This window comes from Macaca nemestrina, chromosome 12 (assembly GCF_043159975.1).
Source record: "Macaca nemestrina isolate mMacNem1 chromosome 12, mMacNem.hap1, whole genome shotgun sequence".
Lineage (NCBI taxonomy): Eukaryota > Metazoa > Chordata > Mammalia > Primates > Cercopithecidae > Macaca > Macaca nemestrina.
The window spans coordinates 73,369,762-73,394,833 of NC_092136.1; the positions used below are offsets into that span (position 1 = coordinate 73,369,762).

A 25,072-nucleotide genomic window follows, 5' to 3' on the forward strand; every position below is an offset into this window, starting at 1 on the left:
AGTTTTTTAATGGATTCCTAAGGATTTTGCCCTACACATTTTAACATGTATAGGTAATATAAAAGTCCAAGTTTAATCAATATCTCTGCTGTTCTTCTGAAGTAATACAATGACTTTAGCAACCTGTGGCAGGTGGAATAACAACATCCCAAGGATGCTAAGGTCTGAATCCCTGGAACCTGTGAATATGTTATTTTACATGGCAGAGAGGAATTAAGGTTGCTAATCAGCTGACCTTAAAATAAAGAGATTATCATGGATTATCTGGGTGGGCCCGGTGTGATCGTTGGTGTCTTTTAAAGAGAAGGAAACAGAAGAGCAAGTCAGAGCCTGAGAGATTTGAAGATGCTGTATTGCTTGCCGGCTATAAAATGGAGGAAGAACTTGTAAGCCAAGGAATACAGGCTGTCTCCAGAAGCTGGAGATGGTATTTAGACCTCTCAATCTGGGAACTAGACTAACTCATTGCTACTATTCTGGTTATTGCTTATAGGCCTTTGTAGTAGTCATAGCTAGAATTGTGAGTTCATACTGATACTTCTTTCTTCTTTTTTTTCTTCTTTTTTGAGATGGAGTCTCGCTCTTATCGCCCAGGCTGGAGTGAAAGTGGCACTATCTCGGCTCACTGCAACCTTCGTCTCCCGGGTTGAAGCAGTTATCTGCTTCAGCCTTCCAAGTAGCTGGGATTACAGGCACCTGCCACAACACCTGGCTAATTTGTGTATTTTTAGTAAAGATGGGGTTTCACCATCTTGGTCAAACTGGTCTTGAACTCCTGACCTCGTGATCTACCTGCCTCAGCCTCCCAAAGTGCTGGGATTACAGGGGTGAGCCACTGTGTCCGGCCCATACTGATATTTCAAAAGGAAGGACAAAAAGAATCAAGAGTTCACCCTGACATTTTCATTTCAAAATTAAGATTACAGGGTTTTTTACTTTTCTGATTTTTTTTTTTTTTTTTTTTTTTTTGAGACGGAGTCTCGCTCTGTCGCCCAGGCTAGAGTACAGTGGCCGGATCTCAGCTCACTGCAAGCTCCGCCTCCCGGGTTTACGCCATTCTCCTGCCCCAGCCTCCCGAGTAGCTGGGACTCCAGGCGCCCACCACCTCGCCCGGCTAGTTTTTTGTATTTTTTAGTAGAGACGGGGTTTCACCATGTTAGCCAGGATGGTCTTGATCTCCTGACCTCGTGATCCGCCCATCTCGGCCTCCCAAAGTGCTGGGATTACAGGCTTGAGCCACTGCGCCCGGCCTTTACTTTTCTGATTTTTATCTAATTATCTCTTCCTTTACAATGAAAGTCTTGGTTCCTAATGACATTAACCTAACTGCCTATTTGCTTTATCCAAATATGTATGTATATGATGTTCACAATAACAAACTGTGCTACCATTAAAAATAACCAACAGTATGATTACTGAATACTGTTTAAAATTTATTTTCAAAATAAATAAATAAATAAATAAAATTTATTTTCAGTTCTTTTTTTTCCTTAAAGTATATTTATCCCACCAGAGATGTGCAGTCAAATAATTGTTTTTAAAGTCATTTGGAATAATTCTTAATACACCATTAAGTTAATTTGTTCTGTTTTATGTTAATTGTGGTAATTGGTTTGTACAAAGTGTTTAATATGCTTATAAAACAAAAATTATGTACATGACTACAATGTTGAGGTATAAAACAATACATATTCAGAAAATTATAGCTTTTTTCCTTGTATCCTACAAGTAACTCTTTTCATTAGTTTTTGCTTTTATCAATGCACTTCAAAATATGTAAACATATATTTATACTTCCCCCTTATATGAAAGATAACATTGGCCAGGTGCGATGGCTCACACCTATAATTCCAACACTTTGGTAGGCCAAAGCAGGCAGATCGCTTGAGCTCAGGAGTTTGAGACCAGCCTGGACAATGTGGTGAGACCCTGTCTCTATTTAAAATTAAAAACTAATGATAAATAAATAAAATAACATACATATGGTTCCACATATTGCTTTATTTATTTATTTATTGAGTCAGGGTCTCACTCTGTCACCCAGGCTGGTGTGCAGTGGCATGATCATGGCTCACTGCAGCCTTGACTCCCTGGGCTCAAGCTATTCTTCTACCTCAGCTTCCCTAATAGTTGGGACTTTAGGTGTGCTCCACCGTGCCCCCTAAGTTTTGTATTTTTCATAGAGACAGTGTTTCGCCATGTTGCCCAGGCTGGTCTCAAACCCCTAGGCTTAAGCAGTCCACCCACCTCGGCCTCCCAAAGTGCCAGGATTGCAGGCATGAGCCACTGCACCTGGCTTGCCTATTGGTTTTTAAATTTAAGATATTCTGATCACTTCTTACTAGTACACAGAAATCTTTTCCATTATTTTCCCTGCAGTTGTTGTGTGGACATAACCCAGTGTATTCAGCCAGTCCCCTATTGATGGCCATTGGGTTTTTTTCATCCTTTTCTGTTTCAAATAGTGCTGAAATGAGCAAATTTACTCATATGTCATTTAGTATTTTGGGGATTAGGGCCACTTTTAAGATAGTTGTCTTTAATGTTCTATAGTTTTACCATAATGTATTACTTCTCTTTAAATCTTATGGTTCACTGAGCTTCATAAATCTGTGGTTTGATGTTTCCTCAGTTCTGAAAACTTCAGCCACAGGTTAAACATTCCTAATCTGAAAATCTGCAGTACTCCAAAATCTGAAACTTTTTGAGTGCTGACATGACACGAGTCAAAACAGAGCAAGAAATGTCAGTTTATAAAATCAGAGACAGACTTTAAAGACAAAAACCATTGTTAATGAGGCAGATGACTGGAAAAAAAATATTAAGCCACCTAGCAGCATGCATTCTCATCCCTAGAGGACCCACAGTCTGGTCTCTTGACAGGGTTAGAATGTTTGTCCCCTCCATATCTTATGTTGAAATGTAGTCACCAGTGCTGGAGGTAGGGCCCAGTGGAAAGTATTGGATCATGGGGGCAGATCCCTTATGAATGGCTTAGTGCTCTCCCCTTGGTAATGAGTGAATTCTGCTTCTGAGTTCAGTCGAGATCAGGTTGTTAAAAGAGAGTGGTGCACATCCCTGCCGTCAGCTCCCGCTCCTGCCATGTGATGTGGCTGCTCCAGCTTTACCTTCTACCATGATTGTAAGCTTCTGAAGCCCTCATCAGAAACAGATACTAGTAGCATGCTTCTTGTACAGCCTGCAGAACCCCAAGCCAAAATAAACCTGTTTTCTTTATCAGTTACCCAGCCTCAGGTATTTCTTTATAGTAGTGCAAGAATGGACAACATAGAAAATTGATACTGAAGAGTAGGACATTGCTATAAAGATAACTGAAAATGTGGAAGCAGTTTTGGAACTGGATAACGGGCAGAGGTTGGAAGAGTTTGGAGGACTTTTCAGAAGAAGACAGGAAGACAAGGAAAAGTTTGGAACTTCTTAAAGACTTGGTTAAATAATTTTGACCAAAATGCTGATAGAAATACGGACAATGAAAGCCAGGCTAATGAGGTCTCAGATGGAAATGAGGAGTTTATTGGGAACTGGAGTAAAAGTCACCATGTTATGCCCTAGCAAAGAGTTTGCCTGCATTGTGTTGTTCATGCCATAGGAACCTGTAGAAAGTTGAACTTGAGAGTGATCAAGAGTAGCTGGCAGAAGAAATTTCTAAGCAGCAAAGCATTCAAGAGGTGGCCTGGTTGCTTCTCACAGCCTGGTATCAGATACAGGAGCAAAGGAATAACTTAAAGTTGGACTTTATAGGCCAGGTGCACTGGGAGGCCAAAGTGGGAGGATTGTTTGAGTTCAGAAGTTCGAGACCAGCTTGGGCAACATAGTGAAACTTCGTCTCTACTAAAAATAAAAAAAAGTTATCAGCTGGATGTGGTGGTATATGCCAGTAGTCCCAGCTAGTCCAGAGGCTGAGGCAAGAGGATCACTCAAGTCTGGGAGATTGAGGCTGCAGTGAGCTGTGATGATGCCGCTGCACTCTAGCCTGGACAACAGAGTGAAATCCTGTCTGAAGAAAAAACAAAGTTGGAACTTGTTTTAAAATTGGAGCAGACTGTAAAAGTTTGGAAAACTTGCAACCTGGCCCTCTGGTAGAAGAGGAATCCAGGAGGGCTTTGGAGTAACCACTTACTAGAGAGATTTGCATGACTAAAAGGGAACCAATTGTTAATATCTAAAACAATGGGGAAAAGGTTTCAAAGTTGTTTCAGATGTCTTTGGGAAGGTCCCTCTCATCACAGGTCCAGAGACCTAGGAGGAAAGAATGATTTCAGGGCCCAGGCCCAGGGCACTGCTGCCCTGCTCAGCCTCTGGACACTGCACCTTGTATCCTGGCTACTCATGCACCAGCCAGGGCTCAAAATGCCCCAGGCACAGCTTGGGCTGCTGCTCTAGAGGGCACAAGCACCGTAAGTCTTGACCACTTCCATGTGGTTGGCAAGCCTGCATGCACATAGAATGCGAGAGTGAAGAAGGCTAGGCAACTTCTGCCTAGATTTCAGAGCATATATGAGAAAGCCAGTGTGCTGCAAGGGCAGAGCCCCTGCAGAGAAACTTTGCTAGGGCAATGCTGAAGGGAAATGGGGGGTTGGAGCCCCCTTCAAAGACCCCACTGGAGCATCACCTAGTGGAATTGTGGGAAAGGGGCTGCCACACTTCAGACCTTAGAATGGTAGAGCCACCGGCAGCTTGCATCCTGAGCATGGAAAAGCTGCAGGCACTCAACTCTAACCTCTGAGATAAGCTGGCAGGGCTATACCCTACAAGCAATAGGTGGAGCTGCCCAAGGCCTTGGGAGCCCACCCCTTGCACCAGTGTGCCCTGGACGTGGGACATGGAGTCAATAGAGATTATTTTTGGAGCTTTAAGATTTAATGACTACCCCGCTGGGTTTCAGACTTTGATAGGGCTTGTCGCGCCTTTCTTTTGGCCAGTTTCTCCATTTTGGAATGGGAATGTTTACCCAATGCATGTACCACCATTGTGTCTTGGAAGTAAATAATTTGTTTTGGTTTTACAGGCTCGTAGGTACATCTCGGGCTGCTTCCACATCATAGGTGGAAGGGGATGAGTCTTAGATGAGACTTAGGACTTTGGACTTGATGCAGAAACAAGTTAAGACTTTGGGGGAACTATTGAGAAGAGGTGATGGTATTTTGCAATGTGAGAAGGAGACGAAATTTGAGGGGCCAAGGGCAGAATGATATGGTTTGGATGTTTGTCCCCTCCAAATCTCATGTTGAAATGTAATCCCCAGTGCTGGAGGTGGGGCCTAGTGGGAGGTGTTGGATCATGGATGCAGATCCCTCATGAATGGTTTATTGCCATCACCTTGGTAATAAGTGAGTTCTTGCCCCGAGTTCTCTCCAGATCTAGTTGTTTAAAAGAGTGTGGCACCTCCCCCTTCTCTTGCTTCTGCTCTCTCCAGATGCTCCCACTTCACCTTCCACCGTGATTGTAAGCTTCCTGTGGCCCTTACCAGGAACAGATGCTGGTACCATGCAGAACCATTAGCCAGTTAAACCTTTTTTTTTTTTTTTGAGACGGAGTCTCGCTCTGTCGCCCAGGCTGGAGTGCAGTGGCCGGATCTCAGCTCACTGCAAGCTCCGCCTCCCGGCTTCGGGCCATTCTCCTGTCTCAGCCTCCTGAGTAGCTGGGACTACAGGCGCCCGCCACCTCGCCTGGCTAGTTTTTTGTATTTTTTAGTAGAGACGGGGTTTCACCGTGTTAGCCAGGATGGTCTCGATCTCCTGACCTAGTGATCCGCCCGTCTCGGCCTCCCAAAGTGCTGGGATTACAGGCTTGAGCCACCGCGCCCGGCCCAGTTAAACCTTTTTATAAATTACCCAGTCTCAGGTGTTATGTTACAGCAATGCAAGAACAGACTTAACACATCCCTCAACTGTTTCTGATGTTTCTTCTCACCTAAAAAATAAAATACTGTGTTTGGTAACCTTTTAATCAAACACAACATTGTAGGTAGGAGACTGAATGCCTGCCATTGTTGGTTGTTGCTTTTATTTAATAACCGGTAGAGGTGTTCTGTGATGTTACTATGCTGGTTGGTTACCCTGAGTACATTATGTTTTTTCACTGTATTAATGGTATGTTATATCTTTTAATGTTAAGTACTTATATGTGAATAAGTGTAAGAAAAATGATTATCAGTAACATGTAAGTTCAATCAGGAATGATAGTGATGCCAAACAACCATAGATTTTCCACATGGGTGGCTAAGATAGTGACACCATTGCTTTCTGATGCTTCAGTTTACACAAACTTTGTTTTGTGCACAAAATTATTAAAAACATTGTTTAAAATTACGTCTAGGCCATGTGTATAAGGTCTATATAAAACATAAATGAATTGTGTGTTTAGACTTGGGTCCCATCCCCAGGATATCTCATTGTGTATATGCAGATATTCCAAAGTAAAAAAAAAAAAAAAAAAAGGAAACAATAAACTGAAATTTGAAACACTTCTGGTCCCAAGCAGTTTGGACAAGGGGTACTCAACCTGTAGGGCTTCTTCAAATACTACTTTTATTCCACTCTCTTATTTCCTTTCAGAACTTCAGTTTGACATATTTAAGACTTATTTACGCTTCCCTTCATATTTCTTAACTTTTATATTTTCCATCTTCTGTTTGTATTTTGGATTCTAGATGTATCTAGATGTATCTGAACAAATTCACTACTAGTTTACCCTTCTCCTTAACTGTGTCTAATCAGTTAAACTTGACTGTTTTTTAATTTTAATTCTTTTCATTCTAGAAGCTTGTTTCAAGTTTCTGTTCATTTAAATGTATTAAGCAGTTATTTTATATTGTATTTGATAATTACTTTATGTGAACTCTTTACAGGTCTGTTTCCTCACATATTTTATGCTTTTTGATTGTGAGATAGTTATTTGCCTTGAAACTTTGTGAAAGTTCTTAGTCCTAGAATGAAGATTGACTCTTTAAGGAGGATTTGCCTTTGTTTCTCTTGGGTGTCCTGAGGGCACTACCAGTTGAATCCACTTTACATTCTCATCTTGAAACTTCTTGGGATATGTAAATGATATGTATTTAGCTCCATATCAGTTTGAGAGCCGTTTGTTTCTTCTTGCTTCTCTCTTCTCAACGCCAAGTTTTAAGACAGGCTTTTTTGTTGTTGTTGTTAAATTTAATCCTGAGATTGTGGTAAGGAGCAGAAAGTTAATTCTGTTTCAACCTTTCACTGAGCTTATGATCCTTTGAGATCCCAGCTTGATGGGAGAAAGGTTTCCTGCTGGGCTCCCCAGCAAGGCTTCCTACCTTGGGCTTTGTGTCCTGTTCTGTGTGCCCCAGGAAACCGCCGAACTTCGGACAGTTGGCAAATGCCATCAAAATAATAGCCAGATTTAATGGTGTAAGTGCCTCTCTGGGTTTCCACCTTACTTAACTTTTGGCCTGGGTCTTCCCTGTTCCTTACTTTCTTGCCAGCTCATTCTATGCATTTAAAAGAATGAATGACTATATAATTACAATATATAAGATCGTTATATATAATTAATAATTATACACTATGATTGTGTAAATATAACATCTATATATTTTTTACACACACACTTACATATAATTTTAGCCAATATTTCTCAAGTTGGATCTATTAATTACCATAGACAGAAACAGTTCCTAACATAAGAATTCTATACTCAGGCAGACTGTCAGTCATTTTGTGAAAATGGGGAACACGATTTTCTAACATGCAAAGTTTCAAAATTAATGTCCCTTTCTCATGAAGCTGATGGAGGGTGTGTTTCATCAAAATAAGAGACTATAACAAGAAAAATATGGGATATGGGATTAGGGATTCAACACAAGTGAAAGGCAAGAAGAATTCCCCAGATGATAGTAAAATGTTATCAGTTCATCATATCAAACAGCAGGCAGTCCCATTTGGAGCAGATGAATGGAGGGTGCCAGAAATGGAAATTTGAGTGAAAAATAGACCTGGTAGATTATTTAATGTGAATGACCAAACATTAAGAGAATTTTTACAGAATTGAAAGGCTTTCTTTGTTTAAAATTGTGAAATACTCATACAGAAAAGTAAAGTATAAATGTACAGTTCAAAAAATAATAAATTCTCATGTGTCCATCACCTAGCTTATGAAGTAAAACGTTATCAGCACCTTAGAAACCTGTTTGTCTCTCCTCGAGAGCATCTCTGTTTCCCAAACTGGTATTGAATTGCATGATAATCAGTGCCTGGCTTTTCTTTATTGTTTTACTACTTGTGCATGTGTATATTAAAAATACATTATTTAGCTTTGCCTGTTTTTGAACATTATTATTAATGGAATTATACAGGATTTATTCTTCTGTGCTTATTTCTTTCTCTAAGTATTTTTCAAATTCATATAACTCTTAAATTTATTTTCACTGCTATGCTATATTCTATTATCCAGATACATCACAGTTTGTATATTCTATTGGTGATGCATATTTAGCTTGCTTGTTATTCTTTGCTTTTATAGACATGTGTCTACAAACATTCTTATATGTGTGTTTTGATGCCTGTGTGCAGGAGGTTCTTTGTAACGTAAAATTACCAAGTTGAAGGACACTTGTCTAATTTTATTAGGTGATGCTTTACTGTTTTCCAAATAGCCTTCCCTGTTTGCTTGTTAATACCTGTTAATGTCTGGCTTCCTATATTTTGTCAACGTGATGGATGTGAAATAGGATACTTCACTGTAATTTTAAATTTATGTCTCTTAAATTGGAAACCTTTTCGTATGTTTATGGGCTGTTTGTGTTTCCTCTTTAGGGAAAAACCTATTAATGTCTTTTGCCTATCAAAAGGTTTTGGGAAACGATTAGTGACACTGTAATAGAAAACTAAGCAAACAAAATTAAAAAGACAATTATTCTGGAAAAAAGCAAAAAGTTGTACAAGAAGTACAATTGGTCTACCATGTAGCTCAACTATAAACCATGTTTCTATAATAACTAACAGGAAGTACTTACTAATAATCACTTTTCAAAGCTTACAATTGAAGAAATGCCAACAGTCACATAGCTCATAGTTATTGGAAATGAAATTTAGGCTAAAAGAATCTGACTTCAGAGCCCACATTCTTATCCATGAAACTATGCTTACTGCTCTCTGTATGTAGCTATAGTATGAAAATGGTGTATAGTTTAATGAAAAGGTATTTATTTTAATGAATTTCAAGTCCTGTATCTTTTTTTATCACTTCTGCTTTGGGTGTTGTATCTGAGAAACTGTTGCCTAATCCAACATCACAGAGTTTTACTTGTTTTTTTCTTCTCAGAGTTTTATTCTTCTGTTTAGGTTTATGATACACTTTGAGTTAATTATGTATATGGTGTGAGGAAGGGGTCTGGATTTGTACGTTTGCATGTGGATATCCAGTTGTCCCAATATCATTTCCCCCATTGAATTTATCTTGGCCCCTTTGTTGAAAATCAGTTTGTTACAGGAAAGGGGTCCCGATCCAGACCCCAAGAGAGGGTTCTTGGATCTCGCTCAAGAAAGAATTCAGGGCAAGTCCACAGTGCAAAGTAAAAGCAAGTTTATTGAGAAAGTAAAGTGGTGAAAGAACAGCTACTCCATAGAGAGAGTAGACGTTCCCGAAAGTAAGAGGAGGAATGCATCCACTCTAGATATAATGCTTGTATATATGGAGAGATGTGTTTTGCTACAAGGGTTTGTGATAAAGGATTAATTTCTTAATTACTATATTTTGCAAGAATCGATATTATTAACTTTAAAGCAAAATTAGGAATGCCTTTGTTCTCCAGATATCAGGATAGCTGGAAGCTCCCAAGTGTGGGTCTGTTTAGTAAACGTTATTAATTTGTTCCCTTAATCATAAACACCTAGAGGCTAGGAATGCCTAACTTTCTGAGAATGCAGCCCAGCAAGTTCCAGCCTCATTTTCCTAGCCCTCACTCAAAATGGAGTCGCTGTGGTTCAAATGCCTCTGACAAATTGACTATAAATACTAGTTTATTTCTGGACTTTTGATTGTATTTAGATGATCTCTATGTCTGTTCTTATACCTGTACCACAGTCTTGATTGATGTAGTATCCCATTTGCTTTTACTAGAAAGTTTATAAGGATTAAGTAAGGATTATTAACCTCAAAGCTATTTAATAATGGTAATAAATATTTATTGAGAAACCAAGCTAAGTGCTTTATGCACATTAATTTGTTTCAGACTGTCAACAGATATTAGTCATTGATGTGTATCAGACTCTGGGCTGGGAATACATCAGTGAAGTAATGGAGAACCTTCTTGTTCTAATGGATCTCACATTAGTGGTGAATTAGTTGGAGCGACTGGAGGATAATAACAAATAAGGGAATAAGATAATTTTAGAAAATGATTAGTTTTATGATAAGTAGAACAGACTAATTTGAGAATAACCAAGAGATGAAAGGGCATCTTTGATCCTCATAATAACACCTATAAAATGGGTACTATAATCCCCTGACATGAAGAAACTCAGGCTTACAGAAGTAAAGTGACTGCCCAGGGTCCCATAGTTTAATAAAGGCAGAACTGGGTTGTGAAAATAAACCTTTAGTTGGTTGCAAATGGAAAATGAATTCAGATTTAGGAACTAATAAGAATGCAGTATCTCCTCATTCTTTTTCTCTTTCTGCTGGAAATAGGTTGTTAAGGTCAAATTATAGGCTAAGCGTTCTTAATTTGGGATTCATAGATAGGTTTCTTGAAGCCAGTGGAATTATATGCAAAATATATGTGCATGCATTTTTTTCTGGATTGAGGGTTCATAGCTTTCATCAAATTCTGAACATGGTCTGTGACAATAGCAAAAGGTCCATAAACACATTTGATTCATGTGACTCAGGCAGACACCGTATTTTCTTTGTGTCCTTCACAGCACCACTTTGTCTCCTCTCTGCAAACTTCTTCCTTTGGCAATAGGAGATGGGAGGAAATTATTTATTTTGTTAGGTTTGAAATAAATTTTATTCTAATGTAAAAAAAATTATACAGTTACTTACCAGAGTAGATTTTTACTTGTAAATTGTAGGACTTAATTATTCGTTTCTCTATTCAAAAGTTTAAAATTGACTTTGATTCTGCTGTCAATCATCATTCATATCTTGAACATTCCCAAGATTTGTTCATTGCCTTTGAAAGGTCATTCTCTGTTTTCTTACTTTTAATTCCATTGCCAGTTAAGTCTCCCATTCTTTTCTCTTTTTTCTTTGTCAACCCTATTAACTGATCCCATCCTTTTCTAGCCAGGTTATTGCAACACATTTTTTCCCAGAATCAAGTCCATCTTGTGCCTGTAACCAGATTGATCTTTCTGAAAGACTTTTGTCTCTACATTTTATTGACTCTTCATTTTCTTTTTTTGTTTGTTTGCTTTTTGGAGACAGGGTTTCACCCTGTCACCCAGGCTGGAATGCAGTGGTGTGATCACAGCTCACTGCATCCTTGATCTCCTGGGCACAAATCATCTTCCTGCCTCAGCCTCCTGAGTAGCTAGAACTACAGGCGCGCACCACCATGCCTACGTAATTTTTTTTTGCTTTTAGTAGAGACGAGGTCTTGTTGTGTTGCCCAGGCTGGCCTCGATCTCCTGAGCTCGAGCGATCCTCCCCCCTTGACCTCCAAAGTGCTGGGATTACAGGCATGAGCCACCGTGTCCAGCCGGGCTCTTCATTTTCTCCCATCCAAGTACTAACCAGGCCCGAACCTGCTTAGCTTCTGAGATCAGATGAGATCGGGCGCATTCAGGGTGTTATGGCCGTGGACTGGCTCTTCATTTTCTATGATATCATCCATGACTGTTGGGCCCCTCCAAAAAAATCACACACATACAAATAACAGGAAAAAGAACATATATCCCCCATTTTATTAAGCTAACATTCTTTTTCCGCTATCTAATTGTGTCACCTTCTTTTGGCATTTCAAAAATGCTGTATTATTCCCACCTCATTCTGTTGTTGTTTTCAGTGTTCCTTCTGACAGGCAGCAGGCTGGCTCCTTATCTGCCTGAAATGTCTTATCCCTCTCTCCCTCCCTATTTCCATCAGCGCAGATTCTTTCTGTCCTTCAATGCCTAGCTTAAGTGTGTCTGTGTGCTTTTTTTAAAGCCTGTCTTTATTCTCCAAGCTGGAAGTAATCTTTCTCTCCTCCTTTGAACATTCAATGCACTTTAGCTGTACTTCTTAGGGTATTTAACTCTTTGTACATTTTGTTAGATATTTACGTACTTAATACTAATTTCTTGACAGCAGATGCGTTGTCTCTCTAGTTTTATAATTATCTCAGCATCTCCCATTATCCTATGTCAGTTCCAGCCTTATACATTTAGTAGGTTCTTAGTAAATATTTTTTGAACGAATTAATCCTTTTTTTGAGAGCGAGAGACAGGGTCTCATGGTTTTGCCCGGGTTAGAGTACAGTGGCTATTCACGAGTGTGATAGTAGTGCACTACAGCCTTGAACTCCACAGCTTAAGTGATCATCCTGTCTCAGTCTCCCAAGTAGCTGGGACTACAGGGGTGCACCACCACACCCAACAATAAATTCTTCCTTTTAAAATGTAACTGTATCAGTCTGTTTGACGCTGCTGATAAAGACATATCCAAGACTGGGTAATTTATAAAGAAAAAGAGGTTTAATGGACTCACAGTTCCACGTGGCTGGGGAGGCATCACAATCATGGTGGAAGGAAATAAGCATGTCTTACATGGTGGCAGACAAGAGAGAATTGAGACCCAAGTGAAAGGGGTTTCCCCTTATAAAGCCATCAGAGCTTGTGAGGCTCATTCACTACCATGAGAACAGTATAGGGGAAACTGCCCCCATGATTCCGTTATCTCCCACCAGGTCCCTCCCACAACACATGGAATTATGGGAGCTACAACTCAAGATGAGATTTGGGTAAGGACATAGCCAAACCATATCAGTAACTTAACCTTGGTATGCTTTTGAAAGTTTTTTCACTACTTTAAAATTCTTTCATTATGACCCCATGGGAGGAAAAAGTTAGTAATTAATCTAAAAATTATAATTAAAAAAGGCCTACGCAAACTATAATGACTCTAAAGTATCTAGGCATAAAATAAGAATCTAAAGCTATTTTTTAAAATCAATCTAAACTGTATCCCTAAAATTCACAATATTCTGTTCTGACTAAAATACAAAAATAATGTAAGATTCTTGCCACCTATGTAATGTCTAATATTAGTTACAAAATTAATTGAAATCTTCTAGTTTATAAACAATCATGTTTTTTGTGTGTGTGTGTTTGTGTGTGTGTGTGTGTAGACAAAGTCTCGCTCTGTCACCCAGGCTAGAGTGCAGTGGTACGATTTTGGCTCACTGCAACCTCCACCTCCCAGGTTCAAGTGATTCCCCTGCTTCAGCCTTCCTGAGTAGCTGAGACTACAGGCATGTGCCACTATGCCTGGCTAATTTTTGTATTTTTAGTAGTGACGGAGTTTTGCCACATTGGCCAGGCTGGTCTTGAACTCCTGACATCAGGTAATCTGCCCACCTCAGCCCCCAAAGTGCTGGGATTACAGGTGTGAGCCACCACGCCTGGCCCAATTATGTGTTTAAAAGAAGTTGTTAGGGGTATGCTAGAAAATCTCTGTAGGAGTAGGAGCAACCTTTGGAGATGGAGAATTATTGATTCCTTAAATAAATGGGAATTATTCGTTTGGTAGAAAGAAGTTGGGAGTCCCTGGAACCTGTTTTTTTGTTTATTATTATTATTATTATTTATTATTATTATTTTTTAAGAGATGAGGCCTCACTTGTTGCCCAGGCTGGATTAGAACTGCTAGGCTCAAGTTATCTTCCACCCTAGTCTCTCCTGAGTAGCAGGGACTATAGGCCTTTTTTGTTTTTTGTTTTTTTAAATGAAGGAAATTAGAAGTGGAGGGTGTTCTCCTGTGAATAATTTCTATTTATAGGAAGTAATTTTTCTCTAACTGGTACCTGGCTAACTTGTTAAGGTTCTTTGGCATTGGCAGAGTGAGCTATATTTAGACTACAAAAAGAAAACCTCTAATAATGTGCACTTAAGCCTTATTACCTTTCAGAAGCATAAATGACAGCATGAGAAGATAAAAGGATGAAAGAAGTGATACAGCATTGGGGTAAAGAGCAGAGGCTTTGGAGAGAGAGTGGTAGAACTGGATTTGAATTTTGTCACTACCGTATAGTAGTTGTGTGGCCTTGGCAAGTTACCTTTATGTCTAAATCTGTTTTTTTGTCTGTTAAATGGGCGTAAAAAGTTTTGCAAGGGTCAAATGGAATCATGTCTGTGAAGTATTTGGCACAGTGACTCGTTTGTGCATAGTGAATATTATGTACTATTACTGTGATGATTTCCTAGGTCCAGATATCAGAATTCATCCATGGATCCTTAGAATCCATTATAACATGTTTGACATGCCATGTTATCATTATAATCAAATTAGTGTAGGATAGGTAGATTTGTGAGTAACTTGTGAGTAAGTAGAATTGTAAGTTCTGCTTTTAGTTTTCCCATAGGATTTCAAGTGCAACCAGAAAAGGAAAAAAAGCAGGTCCAGGCTGAAGTTGCTATTTACTTCACAATGTCATTTTTATTTCAGAAGATAGGATTATCGATCTGCTGAGCAATTATCAAACGCTAGATATATTAGATTCTTCAAAAGTAATTTTATTCAGTCTCTGCAATCCAAGGCAGAATAATTTGACCAAGTTCATAATGTGTTAGGAACTTTTAGAGAAATGGTAGGAACTATAAGGAATTTGAACTCCTCTTTCATTCCAAATCATGTCCTCTATCGTTGTATTTATAGTGCCTCTCTCTTAACATGGGGAACTGTAAAAATCCTCAGTGCTCAGGCCATAACACAGACCACTTAAATATGTTTCTAGAGGTGAGACCCAAGCATGAGTATAAAGTTCTCCAGGTGATTTCATTGTTAGATTCAGAAATATTGACCTGGTTCAATGCCTAGAACAGAGTAGACATTCAATAAATGTTTCACTTTTGAAAGAATAGATCCCTTGCTACCTCTCTGCTCTGTTGTAGTTTTTTTCCAGTATTATAGTCAACCAGGAGCTTTTATATCAAGTTTTTAAAAGGAGATTTGTATCATACTTTGTAGATATTCTCCAATCAGCCCCATAGCATATTCAGGAACATGTCTGGCAGGAGGTAATGTTTTGCTGCTGATAGAATTCTGAATTTCCTCCATTACCAGGAAGAAGAATAGGTTGGAAATTTGGGACAGCTTGGAATTTCTTTCTTGTATTCCATCCAAGGTTGACGACATAAATTGTGAATAGATACTTACTGATTTATTTTGTTTTAGAATACTTTTTCGTTTTTTAATAATACATGATCAAAAATAAAAAGATAGTAAGGAATAGAGATTGAAAATTTTTCCTCTCATTTCCCAATCATACTTTCCTTTCCAAGATACCATAAATGTTATATCAGTATCCTTCCAGAGATGTTGAAAACATACATAAACGCTTAACATATATTTCACAATTTTACCCAAGTGATAGCACGCATATCGTGTTCATCTTGGAGTTATATATATGAATCTTGGAATTATATATTCATATATAAATATTTTTATTAATATATTCATTTTTACAACTAGTGTTTTTCTTTTTCTTTTTTTTTTTTTTTTGAGACGGAGTCTCGCTCTGTCGCCCAGGCTGGAGTGCAGTGGCCGGATCTTAGCTCACTGCAAGCTCCGCCTCCTGGGTTTACGCCATTCTCCTGCCTCAGCCTCCCGAGTAGCTGGGACTCCAGGCGCCCGCCACCTCGCCCGGCTAGTTTTTTGTATTTTTTAGTAGAGAGGGGGTTTCACCGGGGGGTTAGCCAGGATGTTCTCGAACTCCTGCCCTCGTGATCCTCCCGTCTCGGCCTCCAAAGTGCTGGGATTAACTAGTGTTTTTCTATCTACTACAATTTATTTTCATCAGTTCCCCTATTGAGGGATATTAGATTTTTTCCAACTTTCCTCTATTACAAACGATGTTGCATTGAATACTTAACACTTCTGTGTGAGCAGTTCTTCAGATAAATTCCTTTAAGTTCAAGGTATTGATATTGTCAGTTTGCCTTCCATGGAGGTTGTATATTGATTGTTTGGGAATGACAAGGAAGCATGAAAGAGTATGGAGAATTAAATGTGTAAAGGAGTAATAGTGACCAAGACTATTGACTGTTGACTGAGGTAGGAATGATATTAATGATATTAAAGTCAGCAAGGTGAAAAATGAGCAGGTTTTGTGTGTATATGAACACAGAATTTATTTGTGATTAAAATATACTAAAGAATTTTGAAAAATCCTAAAATTTTTACTCTTAAATCTATGTTTAGATTTAAATACATTTAAAAATACTTATTTAAATGCATTTACATTAGTATGTAATACAATACATTAAATACATTCTTATTTAAATACATGTTTAATATGATACTTTGTGATGAATTCTTTATATTTTTAAGAGAAAATACGTTTGCTGTTTTCATTACCGACTTAAATTTAGCGTTTATTGACCAAGATTTTATCTCTTTATGCATAATTTTTTCTTGAAATGTCTCTCTCTTTTTTTTTTTCAGCCCTGGAAGAAAGCGGGACTTTTCCCCTGTTCCTTGGAGTCAGTATTTTGAGTCCATGGAAGATGTAGAAGTAGAGAATGAAACTGGCAAGGATATATCCTTTGCAAAATGGCTTATTCTTTAGTGAGCTTATGATGTTGTCTAAGTTAAAAGACTTGTGTAGTTTCTAAAATGTTCTTTATTCCTGCTACTTATTTCACCTTATTCCTCACTTGTTCTTTATGGAATATTGCCTGTAAGTCCATGCCAGTATCTTTCTTGGCTGTAATTGTCTAATGCTTGGAGAAGGGATTAAGAATTAAATTCTTGAAACTGATAAACTGTCTTAGGGGCCCAGGGGAAGGTTTCATGAGTCAAGTGAGTTGAACTAGTTTCGTTTCTAGAATCCAGGGGCTATGTCCTTACGAGGGCAAAGGGACTATATATATATTTTTTTTATTGAACAAAATGGTCACGTGGGCTTCATGCTTCAAACAGAGGGTTGGTGTCTCAGAAATGTCTACTTACATCTCTTACATTTGGCAGTCTGCAGTTTTGCATGTAAGTTTCTAGCAGTATTACTGTGATTAAATAATGAAAAACTTCAGTGAGCAAAAACATAGATGTTTTATCTTTAACTATTCATACACTTTTCGAGTTTACAAGAGTGGTTCAGAGGGTCCAGTCCTGCTCCTTCTGCATGGAGGAGGTCATTCTGCCCTTTCTTGGGCTGTGTTCACGGTAAGTAGGTTGTTGATAGTACAAGTTAATGTTAGCACTTTTGAAGTAATTAAAGTATAGGGACAAATCTTGGAAGTTAACACATTCTATTTGGGAAGCAAGAATTGCTATTCCAGGCATACACACAGACTGGGTAGTATGTTCTTCAGTATGTCTGAAGAACAAAGAGAAGGTTGGAGGTTTTATAAAAAGGAGAAATGTTATATATTGTTCTTTGAGAAAGTTCATTGGCACTAGTAAAGGTCTGGGGAGAAAAAGAAATAGGGAGTGAAGGAAAATGTGAAGGAGAAATTTAAAAATGTTAAAAAAAAAAAGGTTTCGGAAGCTGGCAAGTTCTGTTAGATAAGTAACTGCGATGAGTAAAACTAGTCTTAGGGTCACAGCAGGTTGTTTCAGTAGCTATTAGATAACACTGGTTTCATATTCTAGCAGGCAGTTTCAGCAGCCAGGCTTGCAGAGAATTACTTACATTCTTGCAGCAATGTCATGTGCCCTGAGTGCTTTTTCTCCCTGGCCTCTCAACTCTGTTTTAATGGGATATGACAAGAATAACCCAATTTGTGTAAACTTCCATAGTGCAATCATTGTTTACTTCTGGATGAATTTGACTAGCCTACCTCTTCATTTTATGTAGAGAAGCAGACATTTTATTTAGGTGCTTTAGATAATGTCTATCACTTTGTCTCCCATATAGAGCGTATGTAATACTTTGCACATGGAGGTACCTCAAGAATTTGGAAAATGTTTCTTCCTTTTTGAAATGATTCTTTATATTTTAATGGTGCTTGTTAGCTACAAGGAAGTAAATAATATTTGGCTAATGATACTGTGGTCTAGAGTAGAAGATACGTGTCTGTGTGAATGCTGTCAATTATAGATCTTCCTAATACCCTTGACCGGAGTGGGACAGCCCATGTGCAAGGAGAGATACTGCTAAGTAAGATACTAGCAACATCTGTGTTTAAAATGAAGTTGTCATCTCGTGTATGTGTCAAGCAGATATGCATCCTCTGTTTACCTCTAGAGAGTCTGAAGGACAGAAAATGAGAGCAAGTGGGAATGCAGCACTAGACACCTGGAGCCAGATGGCTGTGGAGTTGAGGAAGTCCCTGAACATAGCACTTTGTTCCTGGCAGCGGGGATTACTGGGGTTAAGTTTAACTCTCATCTTGTCTCTTCTTTTAGACTATGAATTCCTTGAAAATAGGGATAACTTCTGTCTTATTCTTTTTTTCCCCAAATGGCTTGAAACAGTTCTTTAAACATAGGCACATATTCAACCGCTGATTAGCTGATTTGGCCCTTGTCTTGTTTGCTACTTTTGTAGGATAAATTGTGTGACTTGTCCATAAGTACCAGGTTCTCTCATGTCTCTGGACCAGTACTGTCCACTAGAAATACTGTGCAAACCACATATATCATTTTAAATTTCTTAGTAGACACTTTGATAGATAAAAAGAAATTAATTTTAATGTACATATATTTAACTATTGTATCCACAATATCACTTCAATGTGTGGAAGTAATTATATTGATTACCTAATCAATATAAAAATTATTATTGAGATATTTACATCTATTTTTATACTGTAAATTTGAAAATTTTATACTTACAGCACATCTCAGTTTGGGCTAGCCACATTTCAAATCATAGCTTTAGTCATTTACTTCGCAAATAGATTGCAAAGTTTTTTGGAGGCAAATTCCATGGCTTATTATGCCCAGCACATATTGTACGCTCGAAAAATTTTATGTATGTATTTATTTTTTAAGAGACAGAATCCTGCTATGTTGCCCAGGCTGGACATGAACTTCTAGGCTTATGAGTAATTTTCTTCCATCTTTCTGTTTTCTAGGTGTTCAGTGAAATGTTTATTACTTTCATAATTTAAAGATTGTTTTTTCTTTTATTGGAAACTATTTTCAAGGAAAAAGGTCATATTCACTTCTGGATCTGACAAGTTTGGCAAACTGAAGCTTTTCCAGAGAAGAGCAATCAAGATGAGAATACTTTAAACAATAGCATTTAAGGAACAGTTGAAGGAACTGAAAGGGGTTTGCCTGAAGAAAAGAAAGACTTGGGAGACATAATATTTGCTTTCAGTTGTATTTTTGTATGTATTTTTAAGACAGGATCTCAGTTTGTCGCCCAGGATACTGTACAGTGGCACAATCATAGCTCACTACAGCCTAAACTCCTGGGCTCAAGTGATCCTCCCACCTCAGCCTCCCAAGTAGCTAGGACTACAGGTGTGCACCACCATTCCCGGCTAATTTTTAATTTTTTTGTAGAGACAGGGTCTCACTGTGTTCCCCAGGGTGGTGTCAAACTCCTGACCTCAAGCACTCTTCCTCCCTTGGCCTTGCAAAGTGCTGAGAATTACAGGCATGAGCCACCAAGCCTGCCCTTATATAAGAAAAAAAGCAGCCACATTTTTTAAACATTTACTCTGTGCCAGGTACTATGCTAAGTGCTTAAGTGGATTATCCCATTTAATTTTTCTGTAATACTGTGAGATTAGGCAGATAAGGACTGAAATTTAGAGAAGTTACAGAGCCAGTGACAGCATGAAAACTCATACTTGTTCTGACTCCAGTGTGCATATTTCTTTGAAGACTGCTTTTATGCCGCCTAAGAGGAAAGATTCAGGGCAGAAACTATAGAGACCTATTTTTGACACACATAGGCAGAAATTCTAAAGATTAGGACTATTACAAAGCAACCCAGGTCCTCAGCAGAGGAAAAGCAAGCATCATTTCACTGAAAGGATGTAATTGTGAATGTATTCTTCCAAGTTCCTTCTTGTCCATAATTCTATAAAATCCTTAATCCTGAGTAGAACTCCTTTTCCATCTAAATGTTTTGTGGTTTGGGAGGGGAAATCCCCCAAATCCAGATTCACCAGAAGTTCTATTACCTATCAAGAGAAAGCATTTATACCTTGGCTTTAGTAACAGAAACAAACAACCATAAAGTACTTGAGAAACTTTTATCTATAACCACTTTTGTGGAACTATCAAAGGGATATAACTATTAGAAGAAAATTATGCTGTTTTATAGGATAGTCTTTAAATATCTAGAAGATTAATTTTTGAACCTTTTATTCCTTGTTTATATTCAATAGGTTAGTGATTGTAGTTGCCGCTTCAGTAGTCAAGTTTATCGTATATAGTGGGTAATAATGTATACAAAAATAAAGCAAACATTTTAAGAAACTTTTGTCTCAGACTAGGTTTTGAATGTCAAAGCAGCTTAATCTATCTGAATTTTAGATAGATGGGTATAATACCTCCTAGTTAATGGGGTGGTTGTGAAAATTCAACAAAAGATATAAGGTTCTTGGTGAAGTGCTTGACTCATAAGCACTCAGTTGTTAGATGAGTTTGCAGCAAGATACAAAGGTAATGCAGAGGAAGGAGTGATTAACTTGTGGTAGATGAGGGGTCTACAAGGAAAGTTTCATAAGAGAGGACATCTGAAATGGTTTTTAAGACTAAATAGAAGTTGGATTAGCAGGGAAGGCATGCCAAGAAAAGGTAAGCACACAGGCATTGAAGAGTGTAACAGTGAAGTTTGTTTTGGAAATTACAAGTAGCTTGGCTATAGTTTGAGTAGAGTTGAGGTTGTAGTTGTATAATGTATGATGAGGGTGGGGAGCAGGGAAAGAGGTGACTAGAGAGATCACTGGAGCAAAATTATATACCTATATATATACCTTGTATACCTAGCTAGGGAATTGTACCTTTAGTTTCCTTTTACTTCTGGGTAACAGTAGAGGGAGCTATTTTTCTTTGCTTTTGTTTTTGAGACAAGGTCTCACTCTGTCACCCAGGCTGGAGTACAGTGACGCAATCCTGGCTCACTGCAACCTTGACCTCCTGGGCTCAAGTGATCTTCCCGCCTCAGCCTCTTGAGTAGCTGGGACCACGGGTGCGCACTGTCACACTCAGCTATTTTTACTTTTTATAGAGAGGGAATCCCACTATATTGCCCAGGTTGGTCTTGAACACCTGGCCTCAAGCAATCCTCCTGCCTCAGCCTCTCAAAGTGCTGGGTTTACAGGCATGAGCTACTGTGTCTGGCCATGGGAGCTATTTTTAAACACATTTCCCCCACCCACATCCGCATTAAGCATATTTTAGGTATATCAAAATTATGGAGGGAGTATAGAAAGCATGTTTTGCTTGACACACATTCACACTGTAAAATTCTGGTAAGTAAAGTATCTTGATACACGTTTACCTGACTGTAATTGAGTACTACTGTTTTAGGCAATAGGAAGCTATTGAAGAGCTTTAGAAAAATCAAAATACTAGTATAGATGATTGATTGGGCAGGAAACCACAGTGGAGGCAGGGAGACTAGTTAGAAGGCTATTCTTATATTACTCAATTCTAAATATTTGACGTCTTATGGAGTATTAATTTCTCTTGAAAAGGAGGAAGTTCATTTACATTTTCCACCATGTAAAAAACCACTTAGGATAATACTGTTTTAAGCTATTTGATTTATTTATGAAGGTATTATTAGTCTAATACCAAAACCAGGCAATGATAATACAGGAAAACTAAGCCAGTCTCACTTATAAAATAGATACAGAAGTGGGGCATAGTGGCACATACCTATAGTCCCAGCTACTTGGGAAGCTCAGGGGGAGGAGTGCTTGAGCCCAGAAGTTTGAGGTTGTAGTGAGCCAAGATCATGCTACTGCACTCCAGCCTGGGTGACAGAACAAGACCCCATCTCATTTATACATACATACATACATACTCATTCACTTGCTTATTCACCTAATCCTAAGGAAAATAACAGCAGATTGATAGCATGGTAAAATAATAATACACTGTGACCAGGTAGGTTTTGTTCAAGGAATGCAAGAATATCTCAGCATTAGAAAATCTTATCAGTATGATTCACCTCTTACCTCACTTGATGCCGCAAAAGGACTTGATAAACTATAACATCCCCTCATATTGAAAACTCTTGGCAACTAGGAATAGATGAAAAACTTCCTAAAGATTATAAAATTGATACAGAAACTAGAAAATTGCATAAATATCATACTTAGTGGTAAAACAGACACATTGACACATTCCTTTTAAACTCAGGGATAAGACATGTGCTGTGGTTTGGATATTTGACCCCTCTAAATCTTAGTCAAAATTTGATCCCTAATGTTGGAGTTGAGGCCTAATGGGAAGTGTTTAGGTTATGGGAGTGGATCCTTCATGAATGGCTTGGTGCCATTCTCATGGTAATGAGTGAGTTCTTACTCTCCTACTTCCAAGAGTTATTTAACAAGATCTGACATCTCCCTCCCTTCTTTCTGCTTCCACTTTTTTGCCACATGACCTTTGCACCTGCCAGCTCCCCTTAGCCTTCCACCATGAGTGGAAGCAGCATGATGCACTCAGCAGCAGGAGCAGATGCTGGTGCCGTACTTTTATGCGGCTTGCAGAACTGTGACCCAAATAAACTTCTTTTCCTTATAAATTACTCAGGCTCACATTACATAATGGTAAAGGGATCAATTCAACTGGAAGAGCTAACTATCCTAAATATATATGCGCCCAATACAGGAGCACCCAGATTCATAAAGCAAGTCCTTAGAGACTTACAAAGAGACTTAGACTCCCATACATTAATAATGGGAGACTTCAACACCCCACTGCCAACATTAGACAGATCAACGAGACAGAAAGTTAACAAGGATATCCAGGAATTGAACTCAACTCTGCACTAAGCAGACCTAATACACATCTACAGAACTCTCCACCCCAAATCAACAGAATATATATTCTTCTCAGCACCACATCGCACTTATTCCAAAATTGACCACATAGTTGAAAGTAAAGCACTCCTCAGCAAATGTAAAAGAACAGAAATTATAACAAACTGTCTCTCAGACCACAGTGCAATCAAACTAGAACTCAGGATGAAGAAAATCAATCAAAACCGCTCAACTACATGGAAACTTAACAGCCTGCTCCTGAATGACTGCTGGGTACATAACAAAATGAAGGCAGAAATAAAGATGTTCTTTGAAACCAATGAGAACAAAGATACAACATACCAGAATCTCTGGGACACATTTAAAGCAGTGTGTAGAGGGAAATTTATAGCACTAAATGCCCACAAGAGAAAGCTGGAAAGATCTAAAATTGACACCCTAACATCACAATGAAAAGAACTAGAGAAGCAAGAGCAAACACATTCGAAAGTTAGCAGAAGGCAAGAAATAACTAAGATCAGAGCAGAACTGAAGGAGACAGAGACACAAAAAACCCTCCAAAAAATCAATGAATCCAGGAGCTGGTTTTTTGAAGAGATCAACAAGCAAGACTAATAAAGAAGAAAAGAGAGAAGAATCAAATCGACGCAATAAAAAATGATAAAGGGGATATCACCACCGACCCCACAGAAATACAAACTACCATCAGAGAATACTATAAACACCTCTGCGCAAATAAACTAGAAAACCTAGAAGAAATGGATAATTACCTGGACGCTTACACTCTCCCAAGACTAAACCAGGAAGAAGTTGAATCCCTGAATAGACCAATAGCAGGCTCTGAAATTGAGGCAATAATAAATAGCCTACCAACCAAAAAGTCCAGGACCAGATGGATTCACAGCCGAATTTTACCGGAGGTACAAGGAGGAGCTGGTACCATTCCTTCTGAAACTATTCCAATCAATAGAAAAAGAGGGAATCCTCCCTAACTCATTTTACGAGGCCAACGTCATCCTGATACCAAAGCCTAGCAGAGACACAACAAAAAAAGAGAATTTTAGACCAATATCCCTGATGAACATCGATGCAAAAATCCTCAATAAAATACTGGCAAACCGAATCCAGCAGCACATCAAAAAGCTTATCCACCATGATTAAGTGGGCTTCATCCCTGGGATGCAAGGCTGGTTCAACATACACAAACCAATAAACATAATCCAGCATATAAACAGAACCAAAGACAAAAACCACATGATTATCGCAATAGATGCAGAAAAGACCTTTGACAAAATTCAACAGCCCTTCATGCTAAAAACGCTCAATAAATTCGGTATTGATGGAACATATCTCAAAATAATAAGAGCTATTTATGACAAACCCACAGCCAATATCATACTGAATGGGCAAAAACTGGAAAAATTCCCTTTGAAAACTGGCACAAGACAGGGATGCCCTCTCTCACCACTCCTATTCAACATAGTGTTGGAAGTTCTGGCTAGGGCAATTAGGCAAGAGAAAGAAATCAAGGGTATTCAGTTAGGAAAAGAAGAAGTCAAATTGTCCCTGTTTGCAGATGACATGATTGTATATTTAGAAAACCCCATTGTCTCAGCCCAAAATCTCCTTAAGCTGATAAGCAACTTCAGCAAAGTCTCAGGATACAAAATTAATGTGCAAAAATCACAAGCATTCTTATACACCAGTAACAGACAGAGAGCCAAATCATGAATGAACTTCCATTCACAATTGCTTCAAAGAGAATAAAATACCTAGGAATCCAACTTACAAGGGATGTAAAGGACCTCTTCAAGGAGAACTACAAACCACCACTCAGTGAAATAGAAGAGGACACAAACAAATGGAAGAATATACCATGCTCATGGATAGGAATAATCAATATCATGAAAATGGCCATACTGCCCAAGGTAATTTATAGATTCAATGCCATTCCCATCAAGCTACCAATGACTTTCTTCACAGAA

The 25,072-nt window shown here is 38.5% G+C and overlaps 1 protein-coding gene across 3 annotated transcripts in view; it reads left to right on the forward strand.

Annotated features, from left to right (window-relative positions):
* The window catches only part of LOC105468731 (protein phosphatase methylesterase 1), a 90,647-nt gene that overhangs the window by 15,929 nt on the left and 49,646 nt on the right, over positions 1–25,072 (forward strand). For all 3 annotated transcript variants that reach the window (XM_011719049.2, XM_071075291.1, XM_011719048.3), the window contains exons 2-3: positions 16,636–16,729; positions 17,263–17,355. In XM_011719049.2, the coding sequence (XP_011717351.1) occupies positions 16,636–16,729; positions 17,263–17,355 (187 nt within the window). The remainder of the gene's footprint in view (positions 1–16,635; positions 16,730–17,262; positions 17,356–25,072) is intronic.